The 25,597-nt window shown below is 54.9% G+C and overlaps 1 protein-coding gene across 3 annotated transcripts in view; it reads left to right on the forward strand.

Annotated features, from left to right (window-relative positions):
* The first annotated feature begins 1,662 nt into the window (after window positions 1-1,662).
* The window catches only part of CASKIN1 (CASK interacting protein 1), an 86,225-nt gene continuing 62,290 nt past the window's right edge, over window positions 1,663-25,597 (forward strand). For all 3 annotated transcript variants that reach the window (XM_053276007.1, XM_053276008.1, XM_053276009.1), the window contains exon 1: window positions 1,663-2,182. In XM_053276007.1, the coding sequence (XP_053131982.1) occupies window positions 2,089-2,182 (94 nt within the window). In that variant the 5' untranslated portion in view covers window positions 1,663-2,088. The remainder of the gene's footprint in view (window positions 2,183-25,597) is intronic.

Below are 25,597 nucleotides of genomic sequence, written 5' to 3' on the forward strand. Positions count from 1 at the left end.
GAGAGGAAAGCGATGGGCACTGGATCGTCCTAATACGCTGCCCAGAATCTGTTGTCTGAGAGTTCTCTGGAAAGACTATGGCTGGAGAGGTTATTTCAAGTAGAAGCTGGTGCAATATACAGCCATTTGGGTTCAAAATCTCTCTTGCTCGCCTCAGGTCACACCTGACAGATTTTTGCAGCACTTCGGAAACCTGCAGAAACTGTTTGACCAGTTGCCAACTTCCCCCCCAGGCCTTGCTCCTATGCTGTGTATAGCTTAATCTGGGGATGCTAATATGTGATCATGTATATCCCCCCAGGCTGTGAAAAGCATCACTCCTCTCTTGACCTCTGCAGACTAAGCGGCTGTAGGGTCTTTTTTTCTGGTCAGCGAGCAGACCTATTGACCACAGGCCAAGAGCCTTGGCTGAGACCACAATGCTCATCAATCCTAATCCCTTCCAGCTGCCTGGCTCCAGGCTGTGCCGAAAGAACTCCAGGTGCTCTTAGCTCCACCTTCCGTCTATCATGGGCCATCCACAGCTGGCTGCATTTCCCCTGGAGCCAAGTGAATCAAGTCCTGGAGAGTTGTAGAGTTTCCAGTTGTGGAGGGATCACTCCAAAGGATAATGTGACACCTCTCAAGTCTTGAGTTTAACTGCTTCATCTAAGCCATATTTGGAGAACATTTAGAAATCAAAACACCTTTATTTTCACCAACCTCTAAACTTGCAATAAAGTGCCACCAACTCCTACCTGAAAGATGTGCTTAATGGGGAATAAACAAATGAAGAGAGTATAGGGAACTTGTCTTATTCCGAGTCAGACCCTTGGTTCATCTAGCTCTGAATTATCTACCCAGACTTGGCTTCTCCAAGGCTGCAGGCAGGAGTCTCTCTCAGCCCTGTCTTGGAGATGCTGCCAGGGAGGGAACTTGGAACCTTCTGCTCTTCCCAGAGTGGCCCCATCTCTTAAAGGGGAATATCTTACAGTGTTCAGACATGCAGTCTCCCATTCAAATACAAACCAGGGTGGACCCTGCTTATCAATTCATGCTTGTTCACACAAGACCAGCTCCCCTCCCACAAAAGAGGGGTATATCAGTTACTCTTAGTCATGAGAAGAGAGCTGGTCTTGAGGTAGCAAGCATGACTTGGGTCATGGCAGGGTCCGCCCTGGTTGCATATGAATGGGAGACTTGATGTGTGAGCACTGGAAGATTTTCCTCTCAGGGGATGGAGCTGCTCTGGGAAGATTCTGCAAAGCCCTCTCTGTCCGCAGATGGCTACTGCGCAGGGAGGGCTGTGAGCTAGGAAGGCTGGCTGGTCCAAGACCCACCCTTGGGAAGCGCTTCAGCCCAGCAATGCGCGGCCCTCTGCACTTGCTCAGAGACCCTCTCCTCCTCGAGGTTCCTAGGATCCCCCGCTTCCCAGGAGAGTCCTGACTCGGATGTGGCCGCCGTGTTCCGGCCGCAGCGGGAGGAGGCCCAGCTCTCTGCATGCGCTCAGGGGCCCTTTCACCTTCCTCTCCGCCGGCGGCGGGCATCCCTGGCGCGGGCTCAGCCCGTGCACCTCCCCCCCGCCCCTCCCGAGCCAGGCTGCGGCCCCTCGTGGGCTGCCGCGGGATCCGCCTTCCTGCTTTCCGGCAGCAGCAGCAGCAGCAGCGCGCGGCGGCGGCGGCGGCGGCGAGACGTCGCGGTTGCAGCTCCAGCGCGCCCGCCGCCGGGTCATGGACGAGCCTCCGCTAGAGCCGGCGGGGAGCAGCAGCAGCAGCAGGCGGAGGAGGAGGAGGCGGGGGGCCGCAGGAGCCGAGCAGTAGCGGCGGCGCGGCCAAGGAGCCGCCGCTGCCCAGGAGCCGCCCGCCCGGCGCTGCGCCCCGGCCCCGCGCGCCTCCATTGCGCGCCGCGACTGCAGCAGCGGGAGGAGGCGGAGGAGAAGCGGCTGGAGCCTCCGGAGCCCCCAGCCGGGCCGGCCGAGGCGCAGCGACGCGGAGCAGGAGGATGCGCCGCCGGCTCTGAGCTCCCCCGCCCGGCCCGCCCCGGGCAAGCCCAACCCAGCCGCCGCCGCCGCCGCCGCCGCCGCGCCTGTGGCCGGCGGCGGGGCTCGCCATGGGCAAGGACCAGGAGCTGATGCAGGCGGTGAAGGCGGAGGACATCGGCGCCGTGCAGAAGCTGCTGCAGAGGCCCAAGCCGGGCAAAGCCAGTGAGTGCGGGCGGGTGCGGCGTGGCGCGCTCTGGGCAAGCCGCTGGAACGGCGCCGGGCTTTCCCCCGGGAGCCCCCCCCCGCCCCGCCGTGGAAGGGGTTGAAGGGCGGGGAGGTGCAAGCCAGGGAGGCTGCCTGCGCCTCGTGCCCGGATGGATGCCCAGCTGTCGGCTGCACCGGGCGGGGAGGGGGCGGGCGGGCCGGCGGGCGCTCCCCTCTCCCTCGCCCGCTTGCAGGGGGGGCTGCGCGGCCCCCACCCACTCGGGTGCTCTCTCGTGCACGTGGAGGGGTGGGCTCTCCCTCCCCAAGCCAGCGCTCGCGTTCTTCCAGCCGGGGCAGGAGGCAGCTGGGCACCCCGGGCGGGGCAGGCGCGCTGCCCTGCCCTGGCCCCCTTGGCAGCGCCGTCTCCTGGGCTTGGGGAGGGGGGCAGGCGGGCGGGCAGGGCTCCTCCTGGCCCCCCCACCCCACAGCAGCGCAGGGTCCGCTTGGCCCAACATGGCCGGCCGCGGACGCTCCAGCCCCGAGTAGCAGCACCTCGCTCGGAGTAGCAGCGCTCGCTGGTGGAGCGGGCCCGCGGCGCCGGAGGAAATGAGATGCGGCGTTACTCACCGCGCTGCCTGCCTGCCGCCCACCCTCCCACCAGCCTGGCATCTGGGGGTGGGGGTGGGGGTGGGGAGGGAGTGTTACGCGAGGCGGCGGCGGCGGCACTGGCGGCAGCTGGGCTGGCTCCCCGCCTCTCGAGCCGCCGCGTTGCCGCCGGCTGCAGGCTGGCCACTCGTCAGGAAGAGCTCTGCCTGCGCCTCACCGGCTGCACGGGGGCAACCATCAAGGCAGAGAGCTCTCCCTGACGAGCGGCCAGCCTGCGGCCGCCAGCGCAACTCTGGGGCGGGGGAAGCCGAGGCAGGCAGCCGCGCCCCCTGGCTCGGGAGGACCAGCAGCCGCTCGCGCTCCTCTGCCTGCCTGCCTGCCTGCCTCCTTCCTTCCTCCATCCAGCCTTCCCTCTTGCAGCCCGCCGGGGGCCGGGTCGGTTCCTGCAGTGGAGCCGAGTGGCTCGCGGGGAGGCTGGAGAGCAGCGAAGAGGGCGCCCCCCGCCTCCGCCGCCCCGGTGCGAGTGCAAAGCGTGTGCAGCGCGTGGCCGCTCCCCGTGGCAGAGGCGAGGAAGGGCTCGCCCAGGCCGCGGAACAGAAGGCTGCTCCTGGGGGTTCCCTTCGGCGCTCTCCTCGAGTGGGTCAGACGGGCTGGCAAGAGGCCGCGGCAGGGCCTGGGCACCTTGGCCAGCCGAGCCGGGGCTCTCCCTCTCCCTGCTTCCCTGCAGCTGGCTCTGGGATGGGGGGTTGGCTTCCCTGCAGCTGTGGCGGAGGCTGGCCGCGAAGCCCCCTCCCTGCGCTGGGCTCCCACCCCCTTCCTCTTGGGGCGGGGGAAGGTGCTCTCCTTCCCCAGCGGCATAGGGCAGCGTTGGGGCCTTAGCAGCTGTTCCGGGATTGGGTCCCAGCATGAGAAATGGGCCCTGCTTAGCCCCGTGGGCCTGCTAGCTGGGATATTGGGGGGGGGGGGTTGCTACAGGGGGCTTGAGCAGCTGTAGGTTCCCCACGCCCACCCCCGATTCAGGGGAGAGGGGAGTCCCGAGTTGGATGTGGTGCAATGTGCTCTCATTTATGTTTTGAGGGACTATGGTTTCAAAAGCAGCACTTGAATGAGGGGGGGGGGGCTTAATGGAATCAACCACTTCCCCGCTTCCTCCCCCCCACCGTGTTACCCAAACCAAGCCCCTGCACCTTTCTGCAAAGGGGGTCAGGCTCCCCCCACCCCCGTAATGCAAGCACTGTTTCCAAGCTCCGTGGTGTGGTATGGACCCCTGGCACCAGAGGGGTTGCCCCACACAGACTGCCAGGGTCTCTGGGCAGGGGTCTGGCTTGGTCCTTTCTGTCTTTTGTACAGCACCCGGCAGCACACTGTGGATGCCGAAGGGAGGTTGCAGGGCAGTTCCTAGGACAGCAGAGACTTCAGCGCTGGGTGTGCTGAGAGAAACTAGCCCAGAGGGCTGTGGGGAAGGGGCCAGGCCCTCTCCACAGCCCCCAAGGGGTTGGGTGCCCTTGACTGCTGATCTCCGGAGCTGCCCAGGCAGGGTCAGGCTGTGCCGTTAGAGCGGGGAGCTGGCCTGGTTTGCATTGGAATGGGAGACTCCATGTGTGAGCACTGTGGGAGATTCCCCTCAGGGGATGGAGCCGCTCTGGGAAGAGCTGAAGGGTCCCAGTTCCCTCCCTGGCGGCATCTCCAGATAGGGCTGAGAGAGACTCCTGCCTGCAGCCTGGGAGAAGCCGCTGCCAGCCTGTGAAAACGATACTGAGCTAGATAGACCAATGGTCTGACTCAGTATGTGGCAGCTTCCTATCATAGGGTTAGGGTTAGGGTTAGGGTTAGGGTTAGGGTTAATCCTATGTTCAGGTATGACCAGGAGACCCCTTGCGAAATTGCAAGGGATATTGGGGATGAAAGCTCTCCCTCAGCCCCCCCCCCCAATTTGGCACACGACTTCACTAATGTTCTAAGTGACTTCTTGAGTTCCTTCCATGGCTGTGACTAAGTACCATTGAAATCAAAAGTCAGTTGCAACTAACGAGTCCTATTCATGTCACTAGGACTTAATCTTGACTAATTTAGTCTGGATGCTACCCGTTTATTTTGAATGTTCTAGGCTGCCTTTTGTTCCATATCTCGAGGTGGGGTGCATCGTAACTTAGTGCTCCGTGCAATAAGAACTGTATCGAAATTAAGACGAATAAAACTCCAGTTACGAGGTGGGCCCCACCTCAGTGGCAGAGAATGTGCTTTCCATGCAGAAGGTCAGGTTCCATCCCTGGAAGCCTCTCCAGGTAGGGCCGAGAGACACTCCTGCCTGACTCGGCGTAAGGCGACATTCTGTGTTTCTACATTAAACACGAGCCACCTAATGGCACAGTGGGAAGTATCTTACCTAGGGAGCAAGAGGTTGCCGGTTCAAATCCCCGCTGGTGTGTTCCCCAGACTATGGGAAACACCTATGTCAGGCAGCAGCGATATAGGAACGTGTTGAAAGGCATCATCTCATACTGCATGGGAGATGGCCATGGTCAACCCCTCCTGTATTCTACCACAGGGCTCTGCGGTCACCAGGAGTCGACACCGACTCGACAGCACCCTTTACCTTTAAGTTAAATATGGACAGAGAACTGTCTAGTAACTACCATAGAAGCTAAAAGGTGCTCCTTTTCTGGCCCATCTTTTATGGCCAAAAAGCTTGGAGGAAGATGATGGTTTGAATCCACCGGCAGAAAGCTGTGAGGAGCAGGTCTCTGTTGGGAAGGAAGGCGGGGGGGCTGCCACTGAGGAGGCCACGTCCCCTGGGCAGGACAACCTTGCCTCAGTTGGCATCGGCAGGTGGAGCAGGCCCCACCCTCTGGAAGGCCGTGCGAGGGGCGCGGGAAGTGGCCTCCGGCCGCCTTGGACCCTCGAGCTCAGTATCGTCTATGCCATGGCGTCCCCGCTGTCTTTATAACAAATGGGTCTGTCCGCAAACTGTCAGCTCTGGGACCTCACAGAGAATTTTAGTGTGTGTTTATCTATACAGACATAGACGCACACTTGCTTAAATGTTAGTGTTGTGAGACTATTCCAGTCCTTGGCTTGCATCCAGGTGGTGAGTACTCCAGCTGAAATAAATAACTTTTTGAAGTTACTCCCATTTGACGCAAACTTGCCCCATTCGTTTCAATAAGGCTGCTTATGAGCAGCATGGCAGCAGTGTGGGTGTGGGGGGGGGAGGCCTTGGGTACCCCCTGTTGGCAACCCCTAGTCTACACGGACTGGTGGCGTCTCTAAGCAGGAGCCTGTCCTGGCCCTACCTGGAGATGCTGCCAGGGAGTGAACCAGAGACCTTCGTCATGCAAGCAGATGTGCTTCCACTGAGCTATGATCCTTCCCTATACGTAGGAAGCTGCCATCTACTGAGTCAGACCATTGGTCCATCGTGCTCAGTATTGTCTACCCAGACTGGCAGCGGCTTCTCCCAGGATGGAAGGCAGGAATCTCCCTCAGCCCTATCTTGGAGATGCTGCCAGGGAGGGGACTCGGAACCTAGATGCTCTTCCCAGAGCGGCTCCATCCCCTGAGGGGAATCTCTGACAGGGCGCACACATGTAGTCTCCCATCCACATGCATACCAAGGCAGACCCTGCTTAGCAAAGGGGACTGTTCTTTCCACCACAGGCCCAGCTCTCCTCCCCAGGGTAGAACCCCACTGGCGGCAGGCGTTTTGCTTTGCACTCCGGCCAGTCCTGGGATTCGTGACCTTGCTCTTTCCTGGCTCGTCCGTCGTTCCCTTCCTTCCGTCGCCTTGTCCTTTTCCTTGGCAGCAGAGGTGACCCGGGGCCATAATTTGTGGGTGAGCACGGGGCGTGTGTGGTGGTGGGGTGGAGCCTGCTGTGGGCAGCCTGCTGCCTTTCGAGGCTGACAGGGGCGGAGACGTGCGTGTTGCAGTCCAGAGCCGGTGCCAGAAGCTCCTCAGAAATGCAGAGAAGTGTCTGCAGCTTTCTTGGCTGGACAGCCGCTCCTTGCCTCTGAGACCTGGGTGTGATTGCAGGCGATGCAGTCTTAGGCCTGGCTCGGTCCCGCCGCCCCGAGCTGCTTGCTGGAATGGGAGCAGCTGCAGTGGCGACCCCTTAGCGGCGGTGGGGTCTCCAGGGAGCCCCTGCACACAGCTTCCCTGCCCCACTGGCTCTGGCCTGTGGTTTTTGCATGGCTCGGGAAGCTGCTTGGAGAACGGGTAACTGGTGCATCTGTGAGCCCCACAAAGGGTTGCATCCTGTGAATGCCACCAGCAGGGCGTGTTCTTCAAGAAAATCGGGCTGGCGTCCCCTGGTCAGTGTGTGCAAAGTGGCTAATCTGGGTTTGTGAATCCTCTCCGTGATGAACACCAAGGGTGGAAAGATGGGGGCAGCCCAGCACTCGGTTGTTTGGGTGTCAGAGAGAGAGAGAGAGGCCCCTCTGGGGCCCTCTGGCCTGCCCTTTTCTCAACGCCTCCAGACTCCGTCCAGGCCTGGTCATAGGAAGCTGCCATCTACGGAGTCAGACCCTTGGTCCATCAGCTCAGTCTTGTCTGCCCAGACTGGCAGCGGCTTCTCCAAGGCTGCAGGCAGGAGTCTCTCTCAGCCCTCTCTTGGAGATGCTGCCGGGGAGGGAACTGGGAGCCTTCTGCATGCAGATGCTTTTCCCTACGGGGAATAGCTTACAGTGCTCACACTTCTAGTCTCCCAGTCATTCATCTGCAACCAGGGTGGACCCTGCTTAGCTCAGGGGACAAGTCATGCTGGCTACCACAAGACCAGCTCTCCTCATGAACTGCTGTGGGCTGGCCACCATCACTCTGTTTATAGGGCTGGTTGTTGCTGTGTTGGCTGATTCTGAGGGTGTTTTTAATGAAGCCTTATGATCCTTGTCTTTGATTTGTTATGCGTTGCCTTGCGGTCACAGCCGGGACACGAGGTGGTCTAGAAATGCAAATAATAAATACTGCTGAGCAGTGTTCCCTCTAACAGGGATTCCCAGCTGCTGTTGACTACAACTCCCATAATCCCCAGTCAAAGGCCATTGCAGCTGGCGATGCTGGGAGTTGTAGTCAACCACATCTGGGAATCCCTGTCATCTTCAGTCTGCCTGCAGATGTTGGCCTACAACTCCCATCATCCCTGGCTCTTGGCCACTGTGGCTGGAGATGATGATGGGAGGAGTTGTCCAAAAACAGCCGGGTGGGGCCCAAGTTGAGCAGCCTGATCTAGACCCATTTCAGACTGGCTTTCGGGCAGGCTCTGGGTTGGAGACTGACTTGGTCAGCCTGATGGATGATCTCCAATCGGGAATTGTCAGAGGAAGTGTGACTCTGTTGGTCCTTTTGGATCTCTTGGTGGCCTTCAATACTATTGACCATAGTATCCTTCTGGAACATCTGAGGGGATTGGGGGTGGGAAACACTGCTTTGGGGTGGTTCTGTTCCTCTCTCACAGACAGGTTCCAGATGGTGGTCAAAATCTGAACTTTCGTGTGGTGTCCCTCAGGGGTCCATATTGCCTTCGATGCTGTTCAACATCTACATGAAGCTGCTGGGAGAGATCATCAGGAGATTTGGTGCAGGGTGTTATCAATATGCTGATGACACCCAAATCTGTTTCTCCATGTCAGTCTCATTGGGAGAAGGCATGAACTCCCTAAATGCCTGCCTGAAGGCGGTGATGGGCTGGATGAAGGATAACAAACTGAGGCTGAACCCAGATAAGACGTAGGTACTTATTGTGTGGGGTCGGAACTTGGGAGACGATTTTGATCTGCCTGATCTGGATGGAGTCATGCTCCCCCTGAAGGAATAGGTACTCAGTCTGGGGGTGCTTCTGGATCCAACCCTCTCCCTGGTGTCCCAAGTTGAGGCGGTGGCCAGAGGTGCCTTCTATCAGCTTTGGCTGATATGCCAGCTGCATCCGTTTCTTGAGATGAACAACTTCAGAACAGCGGTACATATGCTGGTAACCTCCAGACCAGACTTCTGCAATGTGCTCTGTGTGGGGCTGCCTTTGTACATAGTCCGGAAACTGCAGTTGGTCCAGAATGCGGCAGCCAGGTTGGTCTCTGGGTCATCTTGGAGAGACCAGATCACTCCTGTGATGAAAGAGCTACCCTGGCTGCCGATAAGTTTCTGGGCAAAATACAAGGTGCTGTTTAAAGCCCCTAAACCGCTTAGGCCCTGGGTACTTAAGAAAACGTCATCTTCGCCATGAACCCCACCGCCCACTGAGATCACCTGGAGGGGCTCATCTACGGTTGGGAGATGGGCTGCCCCCGTTCTCTCCGTGGCTGCCCCGGGGGGCTTTGGAATGCCTCCCTGTTGAAATCAGAGGCCCTCCGTCCAGCCCTGGCAACTTTCCAAAAGGCACTGACTGAAGACATTTGTTTACCCAGGCTTTTGATTAGATTCATAGTTTTTAAAACTTTTGATGTTAATGATTTTAAGGTTTAAATGATTTTAATTGCAAACCGTCCAGAGATGCAAGTTTGGGGTGGTATAGAAATATGTTAAATCAATAAATATTTTTTTGTGGGGGGGGTATGTGAGAAAGAGCTTGAATAATGAAGACGTGAGACAGTTTGTATAAAGCCTCCATTCCAGGGATTCTCACCCTTGGATTTCCCAGTGGTGTTGGACTGCAACGGCCAACATTCCCAGCCCCCATGGCCTTTGGCTGGGGATGATGGGTCTTGTAGTCAAGTGCCATCTGGGGACCCAAGGGTGAGAACTCCTCCTCTAACCTATATAATGGCCCAGAGAGCAAATTTCCCTCATTTTTTCCACAGTGTTAGAACTTGGGCTCACCTAGTGAAGCTGCTTGACAAAAGAGAGAGCTGCCTTGCCCAGGGCATCATTAACTTATGGGATTCACTGCCACAAGATACAGTGTGATGGCTGCTAGCTCGCCCGGGTGACTTTAGGGTGTCATCTGGGAAGCTGCAAATTGGCCTCGATTCATGCTTTCAGGTTGGCAGGGGTGGCATGGCTTATGACTTCTTCTGTGTAAACCACTCTGAGAACTTGGTTTGGAAAGCGGAATATAATTACCTGTAGTTGTTGTAGTTGGGAGTGGCTCATAGTAAGAAGCAGGCGGGGAAGGGAGAGGAGGCACAGCTGCCTCTCCTCCTTGGAACTCTGCCTGTAGGCTGGCCATTCGTCAGGTAGAGCTGCCTCCGGTTAACCACGCAGCTCTACCTGACAGATGGCCAGCCTGCAGACACCAGGGTTCTCATTAACGCTGGGGTGGGGCAGGAGAGAGAGGAGCGAAAAAAGTTCTGGGAAGGAGAAGCAGCCACACACACACACACACACACCCCGGGCTCCTTATGATGAGCTGCTCCTGCAGGTGATTGTAGGCGTTGTAGAGTAGTGGGAGCCCTCCCCTCCCTTCTGTGGGGAGCAGGTCCTCCCCCTGCCTCGGTTGGCCCAGGCTCAGCCTGCTGGCTCTGCCCCCTCCCTTCTCAGGGCTCTGTTGAAGCCGCAGGCCACCAGCCGGAGGGAAGGGATACCTTCCCTCGTGCCCTTATGATGATGCACTAGTCCTTGTGGAATGGATGAACTGGGGCTTGGGGGTCAGGTGGAGAGGATGTGGCCAGTAGAGACGATGCTTTGGGCACCTTTGTGGGAGCAGAGAAGGCTGACGGACGTGGCCAAGTTTGTTTCCAGGCACAGTTTGGGCTACTGTTGTTTAAGCTGTGGAAGCCTAAAAGGTTTAGGACCAGGTAGCTAAAAGGCCATCTGCCTGATCTTGAAGAACTTAACCAAAGGCCCTGCTCACTCCCCACCTTCTGAAGTATTATTATTGTTGTTGTTATTATTATTTATTACTACAACATTTATATCCTACTCTTCTTCCAAGGAGTCCAGAGCGGTGTACTACATACTTGAGTTTTTCTTTCACAACAACCCTGTGAAGTAGGTTAGGCTGAGAGAGAAGTGACTGGCCCTGAGTCACCCAGCAAGTCTCATAGCTGAATGGGATTTGAACTCGGGTCTCCCCGCTCCTAGTCCAGCACTCTAACCACTCCATCACGCTGGCTCTCAAAGGGGGAGAAGGGGGGCAGGCAATAAGGCCCTCTGGGTTCACTGCATGCTTGAAAAAAGTCCCTGGGAAATTTCACAGACAGGGCATTTCCCCCGAATCCACTCCTGATTGGAGTGTGCCAGTCCACATATTTGCTGGATTTAACCCGACCTCCCTGCGGGCTCTCGGGGACCAGGACAGACAGGGCTTTGTTGCGAATTCTGGCTTAGCCTGAGTTTTGTCCAGGGTAAAAAAAGCCTCTCTTTGCAGCAGCTTTTGAAGAAAACTCTGGGGCTTCTGCTTTCTCCGAAGGTGTTGATGGAGGTGCTGATGGCTGTGCGAATGGTCCATCTAATCCTTCCAATTAAAATGCCTCGAATGTGCCGCGAAGAGCTCTTCAGAGGGATAGAGCCATGTGTGAAAAACCTGCTGCAGAAATTCGGGTTCTTTTGTTGCTGCTCGGCCATGAGTGGCCAGAGAGAGTGGAGGAGGGAATGGGCGCTGGGCCGTCTGCTTCCGCCACAACTCCAGGGAGGAGTGCTCTGCCCTCCGTCCGCCTTGCTGCTTGATTCTTCCCCTTTAATTGTCTTAAAGCTCCCCACAATCCCTTTAAAGCTTCCCAAAGCAGCTTAGCCATGATAGCGGCCTTTGCGGCTGGCAGTGGTTTCTCTGTGATTTTGTTTGAATGTAAAGCTTTCTTCAACTTTTTTTTTTAAGAGGGAGATTTAAAGAGAGATGTTCCCAAAGAAGAGGCAAAGGAGCAAATGGAGACCTGCCCGTTAAGGAGCTGATGCTCAGGCTCTGGGAGAGCCCACCACCACCGGGCCGGCCCCCCTGCACTTGCACTGACCAGCCCTCTAGGCCCCCCAGCAACCCCCCCCCAGCTGCACGGAGGGCCCGATGCCACATGCGGGCTCCCACCTCCGGCTCTGGTGGAAGCAGCTTCCTCTCAGAGCTCACCTTTGCAAGCTTTGAAAGTAGCACTGGAGGCGAGGAGGGAGGATTCCTGGCAGCCGCCTCTTTGCTCCTTGTGCTTCTTGCTGGCTTTGCACGGAGGGAGAGAGCAGCGCTCCCTGCAAGGCTTGGATCAGGCCCAGAGTGTGTCATTTTCTGTGTCTCGGGATGCCGAGGCTTCCCTGCTTGGGGTACCCAGAAAACGCACTGCCTTGGCTGCTGGGACAGAAACAGTTGTGCAGCCCCAGCTACCTAGTGGCACAGTGGGGAAATGACTCGCCTAGCAAGCCAGAGGTTGCCGGTTCGAATCCCTGCTGATACGTTTTCCCAGACTATGGGAAACTCCTGTATTGGGCAGCAGCGATATAGGAAGGTGCTGAAAGGCATCATCTCACACTGCGTGGGAGGAGGCCATGGTCAACCCCTCCTGTATTCTACCACAGACAACCACAGGGCTCTGTGGGTGCCAGGAGTCGAAATCGACTTGACGGCACGCTTTACCTTTACTCCAAGTGCCTTGGGAAAATGACTTGATTAGCAGGCCAGAGGTTGCTGGTTCAAAACCCTGCTGGAAACCCCTATATTGGGCAGCAGCGATATAGGAAGATGCTGAAAGGCATCATCATCTCATACTGTGCGGGAGGAGGCAAGGGTCAACCCCTCCTGTATCCTACCAAAGACAACCACAGGGCTCTGTGGGCGCCAGGAGTCGAAATTGACTCAATGGCACACCACTCTACCTTTAAGAGCAGCCCTGCTGGATCAGGCCCCGGCCCCAAGCACCCTCTTTCCCCCAGCGGCCCACCAGATGCCTCTGGGGAGCCCCCCCCGCCCCCGAGCAGGAGATGAAGGCATGCACCCGCTCCCGCTCTTGCTCCCCTGCAGCTGATATTCGGAGGGATCCCGCCTCTGAGCCTGGAGCCAGCCTGTCTCCACTGAGACGCTGGCCTTTGATAGGCCTGCCCTCCACGAATAGGTCTAAGCCCCGTTTAAAGCCGCCCAGGCTGGGGGCCATCATCCCATCCCACTGCGGAGAAGAGCAGAGTGCGAGTGATGCCGAACAGGGGCCACAGCCGCTTGGGAGCAGAGCCCCCGCCTTGCACGCGCAGAAGGTCCCTGGCAGCGTCATCAGGTCCGAAACCCAGGAGAGCTGCTGCCAGTCAGTGAAGGTCATCCTGAGCCAGGTGGACCAAGGGCTGGTCTCAGTAGAAGGCAGCTTCCTATGCGATGGCCATTGGTTTCCTTCTCAGCACGGAAGAGCCGCTGAATCATTTCCCCTTCGGAAGGGACAGGGTGAAGAGGGGAGGGGAGGTCCTGCTGAGAGGCTGACGTTGGAGCGAACTACTAGGGCAGTTGTAAATGCACTCAAGTTAGCAGCCAGCCGTGGAGCACTGCACTGTGGGTTTTGGAGTCTTTCTGTCTTCTGCACTAGCAGCCCAGGTTGGTTGCACGGGGGGCGCCTGCATGGCATTCCCAAGTTTGCTCAGTCCTCTCTGGGCCGGGCGGGTGGGTGGGGGCCGTCCGGCCACCTGGGCAAGGTTGGTGAGGGGTTTCCTTTTCTGAAGACGGGGACAGGTTGGGCTTGCCCCCTCCCCCTCTGCTGTTCAAAGGCATTTCCTCTGCCTCGCTGAATAATGCAGAAGGCTTATGAATATGCAAATTTACTACTCCCTACTCCTTGGGGATGCTGGTCGTTCATAAACGCAGCAGCAGCGCAGAGATGCTGAGATACCCCACCTCTGCAGTGGAGGAAAGGCATCTGGTGGGCCGCTGTGTGGAACAGGATGCTGGATGAGATGGACTAGATCCTGGGGCCCGGTCCAGCAGGGCTGTTCTTACGTTCTTCTGGAGTGGGAAAGGTGCTTGCCGTTCTCAGGAGAGCAAAGGAAACCTCTGTGTGTGTTGTGTGTGTGTTGTGTGTGTGGGTGGGTGTGGGTGGTGGAGGGCGGGGAGCAGGAGTCGCCTTAATCTTCCAGCTTCCTTTTCCTCAGATGCTTTCAGAAGCCCCCTTCTTGTGCCCTTGTTGTCTGGGCCAGGCCAAGGAGAGCCCAAGTCGTCTAGCTGCCAGCTGCTCCCAAGAAGCCTGCAAGTTGGGCATTCAGGCCTCCTTTGCTGTGGGATCCCTTGCCTCATTCCAATGTGTAGAGGGATACTGCTTCTGAAGATGGATGCTCCACAGTAGCAGCTTGTCCTCATGAGCTGCGGGTGGGGGGGGGGAGCACCAAAGGAGGCAGCTCAGATGGTTCCTCACTCCCCTGCCCCATGAGCTGCCTGCAGGCTGGTCATTTGTAGGGTAGAGCTGTGCGGCTAACCTGACGAATGGCCGGCCTGCAGGCAGCGCCCGGGGTGGGAGAGGATCTATGCAAGCTGCTGCTGGGAGGCAGGGACAGATGCTCCATAGAGCTATCACGTCTGGCAGCTAGGAGAGAGCTTCTCAGTGGGGTCCCACAGATGTTGTTGGACTACAGCTCCAGTAACCCCCCCGGCCACAATGGTCAAAGGCCAAGTTTGAGTTAGAGCTGTGACCAGTAATAGATGATTAGTCACATGAACTTTAGCTGATTAATTGATCCCATTTGCATCTGGTTAAAAACAGTAGATCTGAAACAAGAGCATATTTGGAAGATGTTTGCAGTTGCTGTGGCAGGTAGAGGCATTCCTTAGAGGCATTCTCTCCTTGTGAGAGAAAAGGTGGAAACGCTCTGAAGATGGTGCTTGCTCCCTTCTATTAATCTATTAAGTCCTTGCATTAAAAATGATTTTAAAACCAATTCTGCAGCCCAATTAATTGGAAGAAGCCTTTTTAATCAATTAAAAGTTCTTTCATCAATCTAACCGATTTAGCCTATAAATCCTGCATCCGTGGATGGGCTGTTGGCCATAGGGATTGGATCAGGGACCGTGGGAAATCCCTGCGGTATAGAAATATGTGTGTCGGTGGTGCTGTGAGACGCACAGCTTCCATGTTTTGATGTCTTCAGGTCAGTAAAAGGTGATGGGAAAAACCAGCTTGCTGTAGCAAGAATGCAGATTAGAATCTGACATCCTTCTCTGGTCTCTGCCAAGTGGAAACTGTTCTTCCTCTGCCCAAATCAATGGCCCATTAAATTCGGAGCCTTCCTTTGGGAAAGTTGTTGGCGAAAGACCTGCCAAGAGAGACCTGCCACACAGCCTTCTCTTGTGCTCCCCAGTCCTGCCCACTGGTGGTTTGGAGCAAGCTCCACTGGGGCTTACTCCCAACTAACGGTGCATACATTTGAAGCCTTTGATTTGGTACGTGCAGAGAGCAGCAGCGGAGCTGTGACTGGGCCTACCATTTTCAGGGTGGGTGTGTGGGTGGGAGTGCTTGTCATATCAGTTCCCTCCCATAGAAAACATGCAGTCATATGGAGTTGCCTCGTACCTGGAAATTTTTCTGTAATCACATTATTACAGCAAATTATCCTGCTGGATTGGACTGAGGGAAGGTCTCTCTCTCCAGGGTCCCACAGTGGCTGGTTAGATGCCCCCAGGAAGCCCACAAACCAGGCATGAAGACAATGCCTTGACCCTGTGACTTGCCCCTAGCTGCATCTGGTATTTGGTGGTATACTGCCTCTGAAGCTGGAGGTTCGTTTTTGCTGTCACATTGTGGCACCTCTTGAAGACAGTGTTGGAGAAAAGGCTTTCAGCCTTGCTGTGTCTCTGATAGCCCAAGGTCTGCTCATCTTATGTGTAGGGATTTTTTTTAAAAAAAATTAGACTAAAAACATTGTTTTTATATAGTTCAGTGTTATGGTTTAACCAGTAAGATCACTGAGATATGGCTCAGTAGTGTGGCATATCTAGCTAGCACCGAGGGTGTATCTGGACACCCCACTCTATCTGGTCTCCTTGCTTCTACTATGAATGTTTATATACCACTTTTCAACAAACGTTCCCAAAGCAAAATGTATCTTTTGAAGAGTTTGTTTTGTTTGTTTGTGTGAAATAAAGTCATACTTCCCAAGTACCTACAGATACAGAATTTGGCATACACAATCCTCCCACTGAAATCAGCATGCTTTTTACACCAGAACATGCTTGGGGAAAGACATTTTAAAAATAGTATATTTTAAAGACATTCTGAATATAATCACTATATTTCAACTGCTATTGCTAACAGATTTTTAATACTCAATAATCAGATCAATAATTCCAAAATGATAGCATGCCCAAGAGAAGCAGAAGATCTTCCTCAGATTCAAATTTACTATGATTCAAACTTAACATATGGTAATTATTCAATAAAACGAATACGGTTTGAAGTTGAAATCCTACAAATGCCAAACTGCTCTTTTGCTTCCCTTTTTGCAAGCACATTAATAAAACATTCTATGACCTATATTTAGAACTTTCTTGAACTTTCTTGGAAGTGTAACTAACACCAAATGACTTTGCCCAGTCAGTGATGGGTCAATAAATAAAGATGGTTCCCTCTCCCCAATGGGCACACAATCTGAAAAGCAACATACCATAGACACCAGCCGTTGTACTGGAGCTAGACAGGGCTGGTTGCGCTCCCCCAGCTGAATAGAATGGAATGGAGCCACCAGTTTGAATGGGAATAGAAGAGCCACCAGTTTGAATGGGGCCTCTTGGTGCTGTTGGCAAGGGCTCCATGGTCATAAGAACCTAAGAACAGTCCTGCTGCTGGATCAGGCCCGAGGAGGCCCATCTAGTCCAGCATCCTGCTTCACACAGTGGCCCACCAGATGCCGCTGGAAGCCTCCAGGCAGGAGTTGAAAGGGGCCTGCCCCCTCCCTCCTGCTGTTCCTCTCCTGTAACTGGTCCCCCAGATAGTCCTGACTGCAAACAGCTCATGCAACGATGTACTGAAATAGCACCCCTGCTGCTGCCCCTGGCAATTAGATGGAAGTCCAGGGGGCTAGTTTTATAGGGTGTTTTGTGCTGGGGTGATCTGCACCAGATTTATGAGCTCCTTTATTCATCTCCAGCATCTGCTTCCTTGCAGTCTCCTTTGGTCTTTCATCCTCTGTGCTGCCATTTTGTTTTTTGTTTTTTAAAATATTTTTTCAGGCACAGGGTGACTCTGGGCCAGTCATTTCTCTCTCACCCTAACCTGCCTCACGGGGTGGTTGTGAGGATAAATATAACCATGTACACTGCTCTGGGCTGCTTGGAGGAAGAGTGGAATACACACATAATACATGTAGCCTGTAATTCAGTGACTTGGTGCATTCAAATTCCCACTGGTATGTTTCCTAGACTATGGAGGAAACCTAAATTGGGCAGCAGCGATATAGGAAGGTGCTGAAAGGCATCATCATCTCATACTGAGCAGGAGGCGGCCATGGTCAACCTCTCCTGTATTCTACCAAAGACAACCACCGGGCTCTGTGGGCGCCAGGAGTCGACACCGACTCGACGGCACAACTTACTTGCACCCCAAACCCTTTTTTAAGATAAAAAGAACAGCCCATATCTGCCAGCCACTTCTACTTAAACATGCCTCTGAAAGTTTTGGTTTCTCAGACCGGTGCCTTCTCAAACTCTGGACCTGCCTGAGGCCCCAGAGAGCTGCTGGGAGTCCGAGCAGGCAGTCTTTGCCTCGATGGGCCGAGGGCCTGACTCTGTTGGAGGGAGCACGGGGTGTTCCTCTGGAGAGAGTGCTTAACATGTCGGCAAATCCGGCCTGGCTGTGTCTGTGCCTCCCTCTGAGGAAGCCTCTGTTTGCAAACCTGTCATGTTCTCTCTCCGCTTGCTTGGTAGGAAGCCCCCCTCGTTTGTGGCTGTCAGTTAATTCTAGGTTCCCTGATTCTATTTGATCGCTTTAATAACTTCCTCCTCCGGCAGCCGCGCTTGATGAAACCCGGAGAGGTCAGCCGCGTTGGAAACGCTGCCTCCGCCGTGAGGCCGCTGTGGATGTGCTCGCAGGCAGGCAGTCAGTCAGTGGGGGCCCGGCAGCGACTGGGCAATGCGGCTGCTGCTGGGAGGGAGCCCCTCTTTCTGGTGCGGAGGAGGAAGGAGCTTTAAAATAAATTTGGTGCACATTTTCACGCTCAAGGCCCAAAAGTCTTCCCATGCCTCCGCTGTGCTGTGGGGGTCGAGCCACCCGTTGTGTGTACATGGGGGGGGGGGAGGGAGACCTGGCCAGTTCTGACCCCTTACACTGTGTCCCCCCCCCCCAGGGTTGAGGATGAGTTTCTGAAGCTGCTGTGTACAGAGTTGCAGAATGTTAAAAGTCAGAAGGGGCCCTGGAGGTCTTCTAGTCCACCCCCTCTTCTGCTACAGCACTGACAGATGTCTGTCCAGGCTCTGTTTGAAACAGACCATTGGTCCATCCAGCCCGGTCTTGTCTGCTGTGGTTGGCTGTGGGTCTCGGAGAGCTTTCTCGGCCCTGCTTCTGAAGATTCTCGAGCTGGAGCTGTGAAGGATTGCTGCTGGGGGTCCCAGGGATCGGCCCCTCTGCTTGCAAAGCTGGAGCACAGCTCTACCTGACGAATGGCCAGCCTGCAGGCAGCACGGCTCTCCTTAGCTCCAGGGCGGGAGGAGGGAGGGAGGAGCTGCCCCAGCTGCTGCCAGGAAGCAGAGGCAGCTGCGCCTTCCTTGGGGCTGCCTCCTGGCTCCTTAGGACCGGCTCCCGCTGCTGTTGCGAAGATGTAAGAGGAGAAGTTGTGACTGTGGGTTGGCGGAGGAGGCTTTGCCGCGGCTGACTCAGGGAACCGGGCGTCCCAAGCTGTAAACACTCCCGTTTGGAGCTGTTCCGACATGGCTAAATTGCCTCCTCTTGTCCAAAGAATGATGCTGCGCAGGATGTCCTGCTGCCAAACTAATTGGAAGGGACATTAACGAGGCTCTCCAGGTCAGGAGAGAGGGAGCAGCTCTTGCCTTTGAAGAGCCCCCCCCCAGCCCCCCTGGAGGGATGCAGCATCCTCTTCCAGGGCACCAAAACAGTCTGGGAAACAGACCAGCCGGGATTCGAACCGGCAACCTCTGGCTTGCTAGGCAAGTCATTTCCCCGCTGCGCCTTTCAACGAGTTTGACTTGATTTGACCTACAGCAGAGTGAAGGGGGAATGCTCTTCCCAGACTGTGTTGCTTGAAATAGTCGGCGAGGAGTTGCATTTCTGAATGCTTCCCTATTACATGGAAAGGATTCCTGCACAGAGCGAAACGGTCCGCTGGGTTCTGCCTAGGCAGACTTGGGTCCCCGGATTTTGTTGGACTAACTCCCATAATCCCCAGCCACAGTGGCAGAAATGGAGAGCTGGGCGCTTTTCAGATTAAGCCCCTCCACAGTGTCACTAGCCACCTAATGACGCAGCAGGGAAGTAACTTGTCTAGGGAGCAAGAGATTGCCGGTTCGAATCCCCGCTGATACGTTTTCCCAGACTATGGGGAACACCGATCTCAGGCAGCAGCGATATAGGAAGATGCTGAAAGGCATCATCATCTCATAGTGTGCGGGAGGAGGCCATGGTCAACCCCTCCTGTACACTACCAAAGACAACCACAGGGCTCTGTGGTCGCCAGGAGTCGACACCGATTCAACGGCACAGCTTTACCTTTACAGCGTCACTACGGATCTCCTAAGTGTGCTTCCGTACTTCCTGTGTTGTGACACCGTCGTCCCTGCACTGACAACGAGGGGCCGTTCGCATTCCCGATGCTTTGCTTCGGATTTTTCTTTGTGATTTCGTGCTACAACGTTGCAAGTCTGTTGCGGAAAAATAGCTGTATTTTCCCTTTGTAGGAGTTTGAGATTCTGGGGGTCGTTTTCAGTACGATCCTGCCAAGCCGAAACATTGTACTGCTGTTCTAGGGTCTGGAAAGCGCCCTGGTCTTGTGGCAGCAAGCGTGAACCGTCCCCTTTGCTAAGCAGGGTCTGCCCTGCTTTGCATTTGAATGGGAGACTACATGTGTGAGCACCATAAGATATTGCCATTAGGGGGATGGGGCCACCCTGATGGGATGGGGAAGAGCCCCTCCCTGCTTGCCTTCAGAAGGTCCCAAGTTCCCTCCCTGGCAGCATCTCCAGATAGGGCCGAGAGAGATTCCTGCCTGCGACCCTGGAGAAGCCGCTGCCAGTCTGGGCAGACAATCCTGAGCTAGATGGACCTATGGTCTGACTCAGTAGATGGCAGCTGCCTATTTTCCGAATTGGTACCGTCCAGGAAAAATGTTACCTCTTGGCTGAATATATAAACTGGCCACTTTAGACTTTGACTGTTGTAGCTTTATTTTACTATATTTAGATAGTAATGTTTTAAATGTGCATGTTTTAAATGTTGCAAGGCGATTTTACAGTCACGGGTCATTTTTATGCCTGCAGTGTTTATGGAAAGGGAGTTGTGTCCAGGCCTTTAGCCTGACACCCTGGAAGGAGTCTGTGGCAGAGATGGGACCTGGACCCTGGTTCTCCAGCCCGCTGCCCCCGAGAGGTTCTCATTGTGTGCTGATATCTGGATCTTAAGTTGCTGGCCAAGGGGGCAAGAGAGAGATCTGGGTGGCAATCGGCTTCCTTAGACTCCTGGGGCTAAGAGATTGAAAAAGCAGCCGTGCGTGTGTGCATGCATGCATGCATGCAAGCAAGCAAGATCTGTTGTTTGACTTCATTGGCCCTCACTATATGAAGCTGCCTGATGCTGAGTCAGACTCTTGGCTTGTCTAGTCCAGGGCTGCCTGCTCTGACAGGCAGCAGGATCTAAGGGTGCGTGTGTGTGTGTGTGTGTGTTTCTCCCAGCTCTGCTTTCTTGAGAGCCTTTTAGCTGGAAATGCCGGGGACTAAACCTGGGACGGTCTGCATGCAAAACGTGTGCTCTGCTGCTGAGCGATTGCCCAGCTTTTGTAGTACGTGCTGCAGGCAGAGATTGCTTTTTCTGAGCTTGTGCAGCGACTTGGGGCTGTCGGTCTTTTCTGTGCAGGGCCTTGGCCCCTCTGCATGTGAAAGGGTCATGCTGCCGCCTGGGAATACAGCTCTCTGGAGGCCCCTGTGAGGCCTGCGGCTGAGTGCAGATGTCGAGAAACTCCCCCACCCCCATGCATGTCCTTGGCTTTTGGAGCTGTCCTTCCTGGAGCACCATCTGTGCAAGGGGGCTCCTCTCCTGGAGTGGGGAGCGGGTGTTTCTCCTGCCTTTTCTGCCACGGCCCTGTTTGGGCAGACTCCCGGCTTGGGAAGTTGTGAGTCAGATCTCCAGAAATATCGCAAATAAGTGGCTTTGAAATGGGAGGAGCTTTTTCTGCCTTTGCTCGGTGGTTTCTGAGAGGCTTGAAAGGAGTCGGGGATCTTTGAGCTCCTCTCTGCAGTTGGCCGGCAAGAGATCCGTGCCGAGGCTGCTTCTGTGCTGCCCCTTTGAAGGGGATTGGAGCCAGTTCAGAGGATTGCGGGAAGATGCCTCGGGAAGGTTCAGGAAGCAAAAACACCCTGAATTGGAAGGTTTCGTCCACACTGTGTGGCTGGTGCAGGCTGGTCTCTGCTCTGGCCTGTCGGGCCCGTACCGTGAAGCACATTGAAATTCACACCGTGCCATGACTCAGTTTTGTGCCGTTGTCACAAGATGCCTCATAAGTCTGTGGCATCTGTTGGACTTTGTGTGTGTAAAAGGATGCTGCCAACTTTGTCCTACTCAGTCGACAGCAAAAGCCTTTGAGACTTGGGATCGTAGGAGCAAGTGGCCCCGGCTGGGAAGGGGAGAGCACTTCTGGGACAGCTTCTCCAAAGCAAATGGGACGTGTGTGTGCCTGCCTTCCCCACTCGCTACCTCCGTTTCTCTTGCCATTCGCGGAGTCTGTCCCCTGCCCCACTGCTGCTGTGCTTCAAGGCTGCGAATGGGACCTGGGGTGGGCCCCTCTGGCAGCAGCTTTGGGGCATCCCTAAAGGACGATATAATGTCCTTTGTGCATAATGTGGTGTTTCCTGCAACATACTGGTGCAGTGGGGGAATGACCTGCCTAGCAAGCCAGAGACTGCTGGTTCAAATCCCTGCTGGTATGTTTCCCAGACTATAGGAAAGACCTCTGTTGGGCAGCAGCGATCTAGGAAGATGCTGAAAGGCATTATCTCACACTGCGCGGGAGGAGGCCATGGTCAACCCCTCCTGAGGCAACAGGTACCTGCCCCAAGGAGATCACAGGGCAGGTGGGTCTTTTGGGGGGGGGGCAGATATGAGTGGGGAGATAAAGGAGGCAAGGCCGTGGCAGGTTTTGGAGGCGACATACACTGGGTAAACCCTAACTAGGCTGCTGGCGTGTAGAAACCTACTTGTCGACACAAATGTGAAAGCATCCAGGATTACGGATTCTGCGCTGGATCCGGCGTTGGGTCCTTGGGGCTGGGGCTGTGTGGCCCCAATGGGGATCTCCCTCTTCATCTGGTGATGGCTTTGGACACCACTTGCAGGAGGGAGCAGTTCTGCTTCTCTCTCCTTCCACTCCGAAGGGTGGGTGATGGTGGGCCAGAACCTAGAAACAGTCTGCGCTGCCGGGGTCTCCCTTGCTTGTGTTTGAATGCCGGCCATCGAGGAACGGAGAATGTAGGTCAAGCTTAGATGATAGAGAGCTCTGTCCTGGAAAGCGGGAACCAGGAAGGAAGGCGGGCAGCTTCGTGTGAGAATTCCTGGCGTGTGAGAGTTCTTGTGATTTCACCTGCTGTGTCTTCGTGTGCATTTAATTAGGCTTCTTGAAATTGTGGTCTTTCATGGTTGTGGAGGTGGGGCTTTTGGGGGTTTTTTTTGTTTTGTTACGATGATGAACCACCTTTAGTGGATTGTGCTTTTGAAGTAGAAAGGCAGAATAGAAGGGCTCCAATTAAAGGGATACGAGGGTGAGTTGGGGGTCTTTGCTACCCCAAACAAATGATTCTAGAGTTGCCTCTAAAGGTCAGGTGGGATGTTCCTCTTAGGACGGGATTGGGGTAAATGTGTTTGTAGCTCATTCAGTAAATAAGAGATCGGGCAACCTTTTGAATGGAGACCATGGCATGTGGGGGGGGGAGGGGGCGGGGAGAGGAAGAGTTAACTCTTTGCCCCATGACAGTCCTGACCTGAACTCGGCCCCCCTGCCCCCCCCACAAGCTATTATTTGCTTGACAGAAAACAAAACATCCCAGTGCCTGCAAATCAAGGCCCCTGCAACTACTCTTTGCCCTGGGAGGGGGAACCACTGCAGACAGGGAGGGTTGACCAGCTCTCTCACACCACCGTCTCCATTCCTTAGGAGTCCTCCATTTAGCTGCTGTTTGCTGAATAAAAACCCCAGACCAATCTGGCTGCCGCATTCTGTATCAATTGTAGTTTCCGGAGTACGTAGAAAGGCAGCCCCACGTAGCGCACATTACAGTAGTCAAGCCTGGATGTTACTGGCATATGCACCACTGTTTTAAGGTCATTTATCTCCCAAAATGGACATAGCTGGCGAATCAGCCAAAGCTGATAGAAACACTCCTCAACCTGAAAAATCAGGGAGAGGTTTGGGTCCAGAAGTACCCCCAGGCTCTTTCATGCTACCAGCCCCGATTGTGTGCTGATCCAGGGGTTGTCCTGTGTGACCCTAAGACTTGGTACACACATGTCTGGAGGTTGGTTGATTTCTCCACTCCAACTGCCTAACGCTTGCTGACTGCCCACTCAGTGGGCAGACCGGCTCCAAACCAGCAAACCGGCTCCCTTCCATCTTAAGGACTGCAGGGGTGTTGTACCTGCAGGCAGCATTCTGTGCCTGCAGGCTGGTTGCTGTGAGTCGTTGCTTGATGCAACAGTCATGAAGCTGTGCAGGTGTGAACCAGCCCCAGAATGGCTGGATTCTGAAGATTGCTCCCCCCCCAAAAAAAGAATCTGCTTGTTTGCAGGTTGGTAGGCCAGGTGGAGGGCTTGGTTTTGCAGTGTTAATGTTCTCATCTGCTGTTGGCATCCCTTCTTTGCCCAGCCTCATTGTCCAAGCTGTGAATGATCTGCCGATTTGCTGATTTCTTGTTAAGCTGGAATCTCTTCCCTGTGCCAGGAATTCTTTGAAGGTGCCTTTCTGTGAACACCCTTTAAGCCGCTGAAAAGCATTAAGGAGATAATTGGCAACTGCTTAACGGCCAGATCTATCCTGCAGCCAAAGCAGGACTCCCGTTTGCAAAAGAGAAAAGGCTCTGAGTGGAAGTTCCCCAGCAAGGTGGCTGTGTCTGGCCAGCAGCAGAGGCGCTTGCCGGCAGGGCTGTGTGTGTTCCACACTGGTGCAGAAGTTCAGACTTGGCATCCTGAGAAAATTTGGCTTTCATTCCGGTTTCTAGCCCTCATGGTTCTGAAGATGTGGGCAAGTCCTGCTGGAATCTTATGAGGGGTGTGTGTGAGAGCAGTCCAGGGATGGGACGTTGGTGCTCTGAGGAATTCCTTCCTTGCCCCGATTCATGGCTAGTGAAATATATTATGCACATATATATTCCTACTGGCAGCAAAGTGGCTTAGGGTTTCTTTCTTTCTTAAGTGCCGAGTGGGCACTGCTTATGAGAGCGAGGATAATCGGGGTCTCTCCTAAATCTCTTTTGTGTTGCAAGAATCTCTTCTGTGGGTGGTTAGAAAATCCCGCCCCCGCCGACTCCTGTGTTCCCAGTGTTGGGAAGCTTGAACCTGAGCTAATGTCAGAACAGTAATGCTTTGCGTTAGGGCAAGGCTCCGACTGTTCACAGAGCTTCACGTCCATGATCTTATTCTAATCCTTAGCACAGCCGGTGAGTGAGTGAGTCTCATTTCCCCCATATTGCAGCTGAGTGGTTTGCCTGAGGCTGGCTCGTGAGCTCAAGGACGAGGCAGGATTTGAGCGGAGGGTGGAGGAGGCAAGTGAGCGTTCGTGCGGCCTTCTTAGCTTGTCTCTCAGTCTCTTGGCCACTAACTAGCTCCCCTGTTGCTTTGCAAAGCGTCCTCGGAACAGTCCCAGCATGGACGGTCTCTCCTCCCGTTCTACAGTTGGGAATCGTTGGGCATGTAAGGCTTCAGGCTGGAAAGGAATTGGCTGCAGCCTTTGTTGGGACCATTTGTGCAGCAAGCAGCACAGGGGTTCTTAGTAAAGCCACAAGGGGTCCGGGTGGCCCGCCTCGTGCTCTGCAGGCGAGCCTCGGACTTCCGTGGCCGGGAGCCCTCTCCTTCCATTGCTTCGGAGAGTGTGAGAAGAGGTCTTTGCTGCATTAGCAGTGCTTGCCACAACCCAGCAGCTCCTCGGTGTGTTTGCATGGCGGTGGCTGCCGCTGGCAAGCTGGGCTTCTTCCTCGGCAGCTTCCGCTCTGAACGCTGCTGCAGTGCTGAGGCGTCAGCGTTCCCCACCCCCCACCCCAGTGGCCACCAGCAAATAATCATCGTTTATCTGGCACTGTTAATTGACAGAGCACTTTGCAGCCCTTATTGTATCAACCCTTGCATCAGTGCCGCGAGGACTCCTTGGAATACGATGTACCGTTCTGGTTGCTGCATCTCAAAGTAGGCATGGAGAGGAAGGCGCAGCAGAGGGCAGCCAGACCCATCAGCCGGCTGAGGAAATGCTCAAGTCAGGGGTTCTCAAACTTGGGTTGCCAGATGATGTTGGACTACAACTTCCATCACCCCCAGCCCCAGTGGCCAAAGGCCATTGGAGCTGGGGATGATGAGCGTTGTAGTCCATCAACATCTGGCAACCCAAGTTTGAGAACCATGGTTGGTGCACTTTCCTTAAAAACAAGAGGGCTAATCAGCAGGGCACGGTCAGTTTCACTTCAGCTGCAAAATCCCCCAACCCGGCAAACAAAAACAACCAATGTTTGCTGCTTTGAATGTTTCTCTTTCTCTGGACATTGTTGCCTCTTAATTAATCACATCCTGAAATGGTTTTCTTCAAAACAAACAAAGCTTAAC

The sequence above is a fragment of the Hemicordylus capensis genome, chromosome 13, assembly GCF_027244095.1.
Source record: "Hemicordylus capensis ecotype Gifberg chromosome 13, rHemCap1.1.pri, whole genome shotgun sequence".
Classification (NCBI taxonomy): domain Eukaryota; kingdom Metazoa; phylum Chordata; class Lepidosauria; order Squamata; family Cordylidae; genus Hemicordylus; species Hemicordylus capensis.